Source organism: Genypterus blacodes, unplaced genomic scaffold, assembly GCF_046128005.1.
Source record: "Genypterus blacodes isolate CSIRO-AG114 ecotype Tasmania unplaced genomic scaffold, CSIRO-AGI_Gbla_v1 ptg000052l_1, whole genome shotgun sequence".
Classification (NCBI taxonomy): Eukaryota; Metazoa; Chordata; class Actinopteri; order Ophidiiformes; family Ophidiidae; genus Genypterus; species Genypterus blacodes.
Window position 1 is genome coordinate 1,620,573 of NW_027466864.1, and position 12,096 is coordinate 1,632,668.

General features: G+C 42.2%; 1 protein-coding gene across 5 annotated transcripts in view; it reads left to right on the forward strand.

Moving 5' to 3' along the window:
• Nucleotides 1-12,096, forward strand: part of LOC143000832 (plectin-like) — a 106,233-nt gene that overhangs the window by 22,469 nt on the left and 71,668 nt on the right. The window contains exon 1 of one of the 5 annotated variants that reach the window (XM_076150276.1): nucleotides 1,201-1,478. The exons of the other annotated variants lie outside the window; for them this stretch is intronic. Coding sequence (XP_076006391.1) covers nucleotides 1,433-1,478 — 46 coding nt within the window. The 5' untranslated portion in view covers nucleotides 1,201-1,432. Of the gene's footprint in view, nucleotides 1-1,200; nucleotides 1,479-12,096 lie in introns of those variants that run through there. 5 annotated transcript variants of the gene reach the window in all.

A 12,096-nucleotide genomic window follows, 5' to 3' on the forward strand; every position in this document is an offset into this window, starting at 1 on the left:
GGCCTCTTGCTGTCTGAGCTCAGACAGTTCAACAGATTATTAGCGGTAGTGTTGATTTTCCATCATTTATTTTGTTGGATTATTATTTGGTTCAGTCTAATGGAATTCCTGTGGTTTTGACTGTAGTCACTGCTACCAGGCACAGTCAGGGTCTCTAAACTTAGACACTAGACTTCATTAGAGGTTGAAGAATGCAGACAAGTAATCAAGAAGATCACGTATTTTGCAAAACAGTCCATTTTGTATTAGAAGGATAAATCACTAGCAACATTTAATTTATTCCCTGACTAAGACTGACGTGTCTTACTATCAGATAAACGTTTCAATTTTTTCTTTCCTTTGCTATTCGGGAAATTGTAGTCATAAGGATTTATTGGCTTAATCAACTTTAGATTGTCGAGGCTTTTTCTGTTTGTGAGTATGACTTTGCTTTTATTTATTCAAACATTAAATGAAAATGATTTCATTTGGCAAGTTTGTCTTTGATAAGTTTTGAGGATATTTCATCATGGCTCCAGCACCCCAAAGATCATTTAATTCAGATTTCAAGTGTTTGGTGATCCTTCAGTGTGTTCAAAATGACTGTTTAGGTGCTACAAAATTACTAAACATTCTTACCAAGTGCCCACTGACATCATTGAAGCCTGTGAACTTTTAATTTGCACCAACTTCTTCGAAATAAGCAGTGGGAAATGGTGGGATGAGAGGACGTATCAGGTGAATTAGTTAACAAGATGTTTGCAAACTGCAATTATGCTGCTTGCTTAGGAATTAGAGACTCTGCATGTGTTTGCGGTCGTTGCGGTCTGTTGATGTTAGTCACAAGCTCATCCTGGGTTTTACTTCAGGGATCTGGGTGTGGTGTGAGGATTCTGTGTCTCTGCTTGACACACCCACGCACACGCAAGCACACACACACACACACACACACTCGTCACATTTTCTATTTTAAAAACCTTTTATGTTTCTTCCTCTTCCTAATATCTTCTTAGGTAGGTCATCAACTTTACATTCCAATTAGCTTTGTGGCATAGAAGGTAGATACGGACTGTGCTGGTGTGACTGGCATTGTTTACTATGGAATGACTTACTGAAAAGCTGGTTTTAGGTGAAACGGGAGGTGGAGGAGGAAGAGGAGGGGGCAAGGGAGGAGCTTTTCACATGCAGATGCCTGCACACACAGATCGTTTGTGTGTGTGTGTATGTGGGAATGTAAGAGTATGTGTGTGTGCGCGTGTGTATGCACATGGTGTATCACAGGAACCAAAACAGAGCAGCCAACCGGCCAGCAGACGTTCATTAGGAAAGGAGAGGAAGGTGGACAGAGACAGTGACACTTAGCACACAGGAATCTCATTTGACTCAGCTGCAAGTGCTCAGGCTTCGTTACCAACATTCACAAGAATCATCATCGTCATTGTCATCACCTGCAATGGACAGCTTCAGGTCCATCCAAAATGAGATTACTTCTCTCAAAGGTATTTCAGTGTTTTCATATTGATTAACAGCCTGATATATCCCAAGTTGTAACTATGTGTGCTCCTCTACTCCGCTTGGATTGTATGGGACACGGAGCAGGATTCAGGCAGACAGAAACATGCTGTTGTGTTGTTGTCAGTCTGTAGGAAGGCAGTCAGGGAGGAGTGTCCGGCACTAGTATTGTTTGAAAAGCAGCGGAAGCTCAGAAGCCGCAGTGTCCACAGCTCACACATTTACAGCTGAGCTTTTATATCTAAAAACCTGAGAAACAGAGGGAGAATGTGAAGGTAACAGGTGGCGAACGGGCTTCTCTTGCCTTTGATGTGTTGGCATACAAGTGTGCCAAGGTATGCAGTGCCAGAGTAAACAGACACCGGAGAAATTACACACACCCATATGTGTGTCACTAGGACACAGACTTCACATTTGCCAGGCAAAGCCACCAGGCAAGCCTCAAGATTATCGCGGCTCACCTTTGCAAAGGTAAACTTGCTCCTTGGCAATGCCTCCCGAGCTTCCCTTTTACCTCTGGGTTAATCCCTACGGCAGTGATTTTGGACATAGATGATTTCAAAATCCATATAAAAAAAGACTTAAAAACAAAATATCAGTTGGTTGACCATTATTTCACCTTTGTTATCAGTTTTGCACTGTTTGCTACCCACCAGTTTCATGCCCTCACTGTGTCAAGCACCTGTGTCACTTCAGCATGCGACCTGTCAGGTTTTACTCACCAAAACCAGTTGTACGCGTGTGGCTTCTCACCAATGTCATTTTCATTCGGTGTGTGAAGAGTCTCCTACAAGGAGAATGCTAAGAATGTCATGACTATTGTAAACTGTGAAGAGCCTTTTGTAGTGCAGTTCCCTGGAAGACAATAAAATGATATTAAACATTTGAGGGATAACCCTGACAACCTAAAAGAATTCACTATAGAAAGGTGTCAATCAAAGTGTCATTGGTTGGCCCTATATGACGATGGGAGGGAGAACAGACAGTCTTAAACTCCTAGGCTGCCATGTAGTACAGTATGTACACATGTGCTGGATGTTAATGCTCACATGTCTGCTGTCTTGTGTGTACAGACAGCACACATTCACAGAGCAAAGCAAACAACGTGATCTCATGAGGTTGATCCTGATGGACTGACAGACCAGTGCTCCTCAGATGTGATAGGAGGTGGTGCTGGTGTGTCAGGGTGACAGGAGGAAGTAATCCAATGATCTAATAATACTGTGGATGAATGAATCACACACATCCCAGAACTACCTTACCTACCTACTGTATGTATGTATGTGCTTTTGCCATCCGATGTGCTGAGTTTGTTATTGACAGCACATTGTATAGAAAGTCTCTGTGTCTAAGTACTGGGGACATAGAGGAAGAGTAACCCACCATGATAGAAACAATACATGACTAAGGACAATTGTATTAGAGGACATTGCACTGATAGAGCATCAGATGATGTTCCAGAATAAATCTTAATGTAATTACATCAGTGTCACTGACTTTCATGCCCTTTTCCACTCCGTAGACAGTGTGTGTGAGCCTTCACACACTCACACTAATAGGAAAACATTTATTGGGTCTCACCATAGTGAAGAATCTGAACAAAGCACCCTGTGGCCTATGCAGAGAGCAACTTAGTTGGTGTCCTCATTCATCAAACCTCTCAATCTGCAGCTTCATCATATTGGGAATGTGGTGTAATATTCTTAGTGTCATCGTCCATACATCTTTTTTGATGAAGAGGTCATGCATGCACTCTCTGCATCACCACAGTGCAGCCAACAGGCCAGGATCATGAGGTAATGCAAGGTGGGCAGTGCAATCACATGATATGTTGCCAGGAAGAAGCCTGTAGTGTGTGTAATTAATGTGATCTCCCCTCTTGCCCCAATCGATTTAAGTCTCAGTTGCGCTTCCTGAGTGCAACCATATAAAATCCTTGGCAGCTTCCCCCTATTTTACCGTATGACAGAAAACTCCAGAAAGCTACAGTGTCTATTCAGATGAGCGACGTTGCACCCGGCTGTAGCCTTACACCCTGCTGCATGACAATTACAGCAGTTTAACAGCTGGCTCATGTACCAATGACTGGATTCTGGATTCCACACTGTCCATTCTGTTATGGGTGTGGTTTGATATATTGCTTCTGTCTCCTGCACATTTCAGATGATGGATTGAGTCCCATAATACATGTGATTATGTTACCTTTGAGTTTATGCTCATCATAAACTGTGCCTTTACGGAGTTACATGCGACCCAAGTGTCACAACTTACCAAATGCTGTGTGTTTTGTGAACTTTTAATTGTCAAAACATCTGTGGTGCCAAACCCTCCTTTCTATTGGTCCAGTTTGTTTCTATATGGCAGAGAGTTCTCTTAGAAACCTCCCAGGCAACTGATGTTTAGAAACCATTATGAAAGTGGGTGTGATCGCAATTGTCCTTTGGAGACTTCGATAGAAAATAGAATATTTGTATATATGAAAATGTTCCTGGCCACAAGGTCACAGCTCATCTAAATCGATTTAGTATGGCATCTGTCATTAAGCAGCAGTTCACAAAGTGAGACACAGGGTGTGATCCTGATGTCTGTAGCCTCTCCTCCTGTCTAAGGACATGTCTCTTAATGTGCAGTAAATGTTCATAGTAAAGTGTTTGTCTTGCCTTCCAGTGTCTTTGGGACAAATTGGAATCTACCTTAGACAGCAAGTTAGCTGCTATATTGAGGCAAAATAAGATATTCCTCTTCCAACTATTCATGGATCAGATATTTATAATACACACACACACACACACACACACACACACACACACACACACACACACACACACACACACACACACAGAATTATTCAGGATCTAAATCTCCCAGTTGGTATGAGGGAATTCCCTGGCATGTTTGTTGTACTTCCCCAACCCTTACCTCTCTTTTCCTGCCTTAATTTCCCTGCCTAAGCCAAGGAATTCAGTCCAGTCTGTCACCAACCTGCCTGACTGTATCCTTGTTTCCTATTTGGAGGCCACACTTTTGTAGCCTCTATTTCCTCCTGTCATAGTTTACTTTACCTCTGTTTCCTGAGCAGGACGGCCAGTGTCAAAGGTAAAGCAGAGGAGGTATCCTGAGTCTTAGGGCTCAGCAGTGGGGCTAATGAGCGGCTAAACCCCATGGAAGTTAGTGAGTGTCAAACACAGGAACAAAATTAGACCTTAAGTTGTCTCACCACCTATTGCACATAATGGTTGGTTCTGGTGAGCATAGGCCTAGTTTAGGTTGGTTCGTCCCTCCAACATTCTGTTTTGTTGTGTTGGTTGTGGAACATATTTGTCCTTTACACAAAGCGTTGAAGAACCTATTTTCGTTCTTCGTCTGGTTGTTTACCTCAAATAACTACCTTCACTCTGCTTGTTTTGTCACACCATCCCTGGAATTTTTTTCTGTGGCTTCTTTTGGCTTTATGTTGTCCCATTAAAACACACGAGGAGCTGTGTGAAATCTTGAAGGGGCAGAAGGTGTCATAGGTATTATTCTCCCATAATCACAAGTTGTTCTGTCTGTCACTCTTTGATGTCGTCGCCGCTGTGTGCTGCCGTCATGGTGCATTCAGGTGAACGACGAGCAGAGCCAACAACAAACTGGACGCTCCCGTTATCACCAGTTTGCTGATTACAGGGAACGCTGTTTGCATTCAGGATGGGTTCAGCTCCGCTTTGGCTGCCAGACGTGAGGCGGCGCCACAGAATGAGATGATGATGAATGCACCTTCATTTGACAACAGAGTGAGAAGTCTTCACTGTGTTTACTTGCACCGCGGCCCTTCTTAGTGGCGTGGACGCATCTGTGTGTGTTGCATATACATTTGCGTCATGTGAATGTTGAATCTGTCACATTTTCTGCAGTCGTTCATTTTACTATTATACTCTATAGAACAAGGTATAAAATTCTCACTTTTAGTAGTCGGAACAGATTTGAAATGTAATTTTATAAAATTTTACGTTATGATTTGTTGGAGCATCTGTTCAAAATGCCTCCTTGGATGCCTCACTTCCTTGGGAGTATTCCAAACACACCCAACTGGGAGGAGACCACAAGGCAGACACAGAATACGCCGGGGGCATCATGAGTCCCATCTGGCCTGGAAATGACTTGGGATTGCAATCTTGATTAAATTCATCGCTAATGTGTATGTGTGTGAGTCTCAAAGTTGAGGCCAAAGTCTACTTTGTATCGGCAGAATTTTCTGCCATCTTCTACCTTTGCACCCTCTTCCTGTTCTGTGCTGTAATCCACAAAATCTAGATTGGTGTGTGACACATATATGCCTTTCACCAACTTCTTTTGTTATTCTATATTTGATATCATCCCTTTAGTTTTACAAGCACTGCTCTTTTTCAGGTACCGTGTAAAATTACATTTACCAGGTGCTCTTCTGTTATTTGGGGTTTCTTGTATGAGCTGCTAAAGTGTCTCATGTCTCAGTTTCTCTTCAAACAATGGGAGAAACAGAGGCAACAAAGACAGGAAGGAAAAGTTTGCGAGAGGTTTTTAAGGACTCGGGAAGTCGTAGCTGCTTCAATAGCCACTGTTGATGTTAGATGACATTCCAGTGTGCTGTTTGTGCTGTCGAAGCTCCTTTGCAGCCTTTGTGTTGGTAATGAAAATGTTTGCTTATTTAGTAATACAGTAGCTCGAATAAAATGAATGTAACCCAAGTGTGCTGCATTGGGAAGCAAGTAATGATAGTTTAACCTCAAGAATTTAGTCTTTGATCAGAGAAAGGAAGCAGCCAAAAATGCCAAAAATGGGATTAAAACACTGGAGCAAATCTGCATGTCAGAGGATTGGAATGGAACTTGGGTTAATTAGAGGAACATTTTTTGGACTGTTTATTTAAGATTTACTTTTGAACTTTGAATCTCATGGAATGATCAGTTTTAGGCCCTCACACTGGACAGGATCACACTTCATACTGCGTGTGTGTGTGTGTGTGTGTGTGTGTGTGTGTGTGTGTGTGTGTGTGTGTGTGTGTGTGTGTGTGTGTGTGTGTGTGTGTGTGTGTGTGTGTGTGTGTGTGTGTGTGTGTGTGTGTGTGTGTGTGTGTGTGTGTGTGTGTGTGTCTCCCTGCTATGCATCCATCCATGGGAAAACACACCATTGTTTAATCTTCCCATGGCAGTCTGTGTGAAATGGCAATGACTCACTCATTGTTGCTGATGTGCATCCGAAACTGTAGAACATAAATGTTGTCGGGCACATTTCAATGTAAAGATGCAGTTTATGTTAAGTTGGAAAATCTACTGTGAAATATCAAATGTGTGTCTTCAAGGAGAAACAGAGCGTTCTGGGGGGAAAGATCCATCGTAACCACACAGTAGCAGTCAGCTGGATTCTGTGTGGTCTACTGAAGAAGATGAACGGCTGACGTGACTCTTGCTATTGCTGACTCGGGAGTAGATCTTCCATGCTTTCCTCCCATTCTTCTACATGGGAATTCCATCAAATTCCTTTCACTGCTTATCTGTCAGGCTGTGGTACAACAACCTTGACTCAACCATCCGGAGTCTCCATTTGGACGTCACATCGGCACTGTTTGTCCCATTATACCCATAGTAGTGTTGCACCTCTGTATGTTTGGTTTCCTTCAAGTTCCTCTGACAAACAGTCATTATCATAACATCCTGGCCGGGAAATGCATCATGGGTACAATCTCTGAGATATTTTTGGGGATGGTGGGACCCAGGGGTAGACCTGACATTATAGCTGGGCTGATCCCCCTCCACAGCTGGAACTTAAGTTGAGGGTTTCCCTCATGACAAAGAGAAGCCAAGGAAAATAATTCATATAGACGATTCACTTCCTCAGATTTAGGAGGTGGAAAGTGTGTGTGTGTGTGTGTGTGTGTGTGTGTGTGTGTGTGTGTGTGTGTGTGTGTGTGTGTGTGTGTGTGTGTGTGTGTGTGTGTGTGTGTGTGTGTGTGTGTGTGTGTGTGTGTGTGTGTGTGTGTGTGTGTGTGTGCCAAAATACTCCTTACATGATTTGTACACTTGGGGAGAAATTATTTGTGCTCATCTCCTTGAAATATCACAGATACCTGGATGCGGTTTAGTGTTTGGCAGTAAAAGAGTGCAGCACCCAACAAAACAGGGATTTTTACCCGTCTGCATTAATCATTATCATAACAGCCAATCCCGAGTGTGGACTTTTAACAAGATGCACACATCCGAGTAGCTTCTCGAAAATGATTCAAAGGAAATATACTTGAGATAGTGTCTTGTCTTTTATTATGTGGGTGTGCTGAATTGTTGATTTTTCCCCTCAACACTCAATGTCTGAACTTTTGGCTTTTGGAGGCATGAGCGGTCTCAAAGAGGACTTAGGGAACACAGAAAAGCTCATTTGACTCACGTCCAAACTTTCATGTGCAATAGAAGTATTTTCACTGCTTTCCATAAAGCTCAGCATGCATCTCCTTAATGTGGGCGGTTCTGTGCTGCTATTAAAGAATACACAGTTAATCATTAACACTTTGCACTGACTGCTGCATTCAAACACTGGCACTCCTGCTTTTGTTCTGCACAGCCATATAATATAACTGCAGCTGGCATTTATTGTACAACTCATACAGAATATAATCTATTCACTGCATCCACCTGCTTCCGCCCAGAATCTGCTGCTACACGTTTGAAATTGATAACCTGGTTGCAACCATATACTGTACTGTATGACTTTGATTCTATTTCACCTCCGACACACACAGCCTCTCCTGCACAGTGAGTGTATATTAAAACAATGCCAATTCTCCCTGTCCTTCAAAAGCGCCTGCGCAATGTCACTGAGGCTACCTGGCACCTGACCAATGCATTTACATGCCACAGCCCAGCCGCGGTCAACGTCATTGCTGTCTCGTTGATCATAACTGACATCTCTCTGTGTTTACGTGTTTCCTCTCCTCCATTATACGTAAGACAGTGAAAATGGCTTTGTCTCCTTTATCTCAGAAAGCTGTGTGAAAATATTGCCTGTGGCTCAGAAGTCTGACAATTACTTTGATATGACCAAAGTGTGGCTTTAAACTTTCCCTCATTCTGTCATACAGACAGAAGATTGTTTGCATCAGATTTAGCTTTTATTACCCTTTTATCATTTCTTATGCTTTGTTCCTCTTCAACTTTACACAAGCAGCCTTTGTTGCTGCTCTGAAATTTTAGATCCTTTTCAAACACTTCAGAGCTCCACACACACACAGAGGTATTATTATAGAGGGCGGCTCTGACCTGTGAAGGAGGGGGGAGACTCCTATTCTGTTGATCTACACAGTGTGACGTGTTTGAAAGGGAGAGCGCAGAAAGAACAGAGATAGTGAAGAAAGTAAAAGTTCCTGCTGGACAAACTGAGATCTAACGCAAAGGACGGAGTTCCTGCGGTGTTTTGCTGTTCCAAAGGTCTAACTAAATTATTCTAAATGTTCTACATGGAGTGCTACTACTCGACCAAAGGTAAGACACATTGTCACGCATAACTGAACAACAGAGAGGCTGAAAGTAGAGAGCAGACAGGTAGAGAGCCGAGTGGTGAACTTGATACAGGTAGAGCGCAGACAGCAGAGAGAGATTCCGGGCTGGGGGTGGGATTGAGCATGGGGTCAAACTGTGACAGAGCAGAAAACACGTAACAGGTGCGAGTCGGAATCTGTGGTGGCGGAGGTGTTTGATTATTGGCCAATTTCACAAACCGCAATATATTATGTGCCATGGTTGTGTCGGCAAAAAAAGAAGTAGTGCAGAGGTGTAAGAAGCGATCTGTCGGAGTGAGATTGAATTTAAGACATTTACGGGCATAAAATTAGAGACATTGTCAGACAAACATACACTGTTGGTCACTTTATTAGACACACCTGTCCAATCCAATAAAGGAGCCTTGCTATAAATCTGACCTTTGTGAACATGATTATGTTCACGTTTGTTGACATTGTGCCAGAGAGGTATTCATTCAGCTGTTGTGGCCATAGTTTGTGGTGCTGTTTTGTGAGACTGCATTGTATTAAAATGTAATTCTCATATTTAGTCCAACCACTCTGACATTGTGCTGCAGTTAATAGATCTGATTAATGTGCAGCAGATCTTTGTGTATCTGTGATAGCTCGTGCTGCATGTTTGAATCATCTCTTCTGTTCGACCAAAGTCTGCAAAATGCAATCTAACACTGTACACCTCAGCTGAGTATATATATTTATGAGTGCTCACACTGAATGACACCTTTCTGGTTTTGCCTGTTGATGGTTTGCGATAAAGGTTTGGATTGGGACTTGATTGGGACTTTCGAGAAATTGTCTCATGCTTCTTAAAATGTAAGGGTTTGTTAGAAATCCATGGCAATGCAGCCCAATCAATGATTCTTTAGATAATTACTTGGACTACTCTGGTTTCTGCATGCCTGTCGGGCTCAAATTTGCCAGTTGTAATCATTAGTTAGTGACTATTGTCAGCCGTAATGTGTACGTATGGGGGCAAGGGTGAACTAAATGGTATCGTTGGATAGGATGTTTAGATGAGGTATTTGTAAATGGAAAACAATGAATGATCTGGGATGATTGATAACAAATGAACCTGTATGGTTGAGACACATTGACTGAGAACATGGACTAATGTTTCATGTATATTCATGATTAAGAACTATATGTGATGGAATTAGAGAGATCAACGAATATGAAGAAACATAGATAAGCAGTAATCGGTAGATAAGTCGGTTGGTCAGTGGGTCATATATCATTTGTAGTCTGCTTGCTTGTTCTGTCTGTGCTTGCAGAGAACACAGGACAAATGATTGCATGCTGGTAATAACGGAGTTCACCATTGTAAAGAACACTCCAAGTTTTGTGTCATCAACTCTAAATAATATATTATGTAACAATGCACACCATTCCCATGTGTTTTAATAGTATATGATGTATATAATAATGTTGTGTTGTTGAGTGGGTGAGGTTTTTAGTTATGGGAGATATTGGTGTGCTGTTTTACTCATTAAATTCCAAAAATAATGATTTAGCACAGTTGCATCACATTAGGGTGGACGGGGGGGGGTTTCCTGCAGGTTTTCTAGCAGCACCAGTGCTAGTCCATCTATAGAGATAGAGAATTTAGTCTACACTGAGTCTCTTGTGCAAGTGATCTGATAGGAACTGTGTCAATGTATCTCAGAAATGATGGCCTACCAAAGACACATGATCACTCACATTGGTGTCTTATCTGTGATCCCATGTTTTAGGATAGGCCAAAGGGTCAACACTGACCTCTGATCTCATGCCTCTGCTTAAAAGACAGATGGAATGTTTGGGGTTTCAGTGCAGGACTGGCTGGATGCTGACTGTGGTCACATGTTCCTGCAGAGATTTACTGTCCTGTCTGGACCAGGCTCAGTGATTTGTCAGGTTCTGTCCCTGTTTCAGCAGCCTGTACAGTATTTCACCCTCTGTGTTATCTGCTGAGTGTGACACTGCTGTGCTGACTCTCACAGGCAGGGATGACTTCTTTCACTGAAAAGCCTTTTGCTGTCACTTCAGATGGAAAAAATCCCACTGAGCCTCCATCAGGCTGCAGCACGATTCAAAGACCTCCCACAGAATGAGAAGAAGTGCTGCACTGTGTGTCTGTCTGCCTGTTTGGTTGCTTGGAGTTTGTCGTTCTGGCAGTGATCACTGTTCCAGCACCACAATAGGAAAAAATGCCAAATACAGCAAAAATTTACATGATGGATTATTGCTGTTGTTGGATGAAGCAGCTTTTAAAGGAACAGGAGCAGGGTCCATGTCCTCCCACGGGGCCCTTGGTGAAATTGAATAAAAAGGCATGGATTGATGAGAAGGTTTCATAAATGAATACGCCTGAGTTTTCATTTATTCTACTTTGTGTCTATTTTCATTAGAGCAGGTTTCCATTATATTTTCCTTGGATAGAGTTTGATCAAAGCAAGTTGGGTTGAAGAACTCATGCTACCCTGATCACACTTTTCTTAATTTGTCAACATGTGGCAGTAGACTGTCCATCCAGAAAATGTGAGCATAGGATGTTCCAGACAAGAATTGGACTTCTGTTGCACTCCCTCTCACATCCTGTTGTTTTGTGGTTGATCTATTTGATAATATCTGACCTCTTGAAGCAGTTTTCCTTGCGCTCAGTTATTCCTAGACCTGAGTTAAGTGCTGTCTACTTGAGCTAGTTTACGAGAGATTGGATTCGGACAATTTTATGATTTAATGAGGGCATTTTCGATCAAATACACTTACTGTAGTTTAATGTGAGCCATAAAACAAAATTCTGATTTATAGTTTAGCGATTTGTCAGAATTAGTTTTGGACAAACCATTATTTAGACACATTGAACTTTTAAACCTGCCACTTCAGAAGACATTCTAGCATTACATTGCGAAACGATCGTAATGTAGTCATAAAATATTTACCACGGATATTCATCATAAACAGTTATGCAGTAACAGTCAGCTGTTGAAAATACTAGACAGGCCTTATTTTAAAGTGCAATATCTCTCGACCTGTCAGTGTCATAAGGTGATGATTTAACACACTGTTGCTTACGTAGCAGAAACACTAGCAGGGCT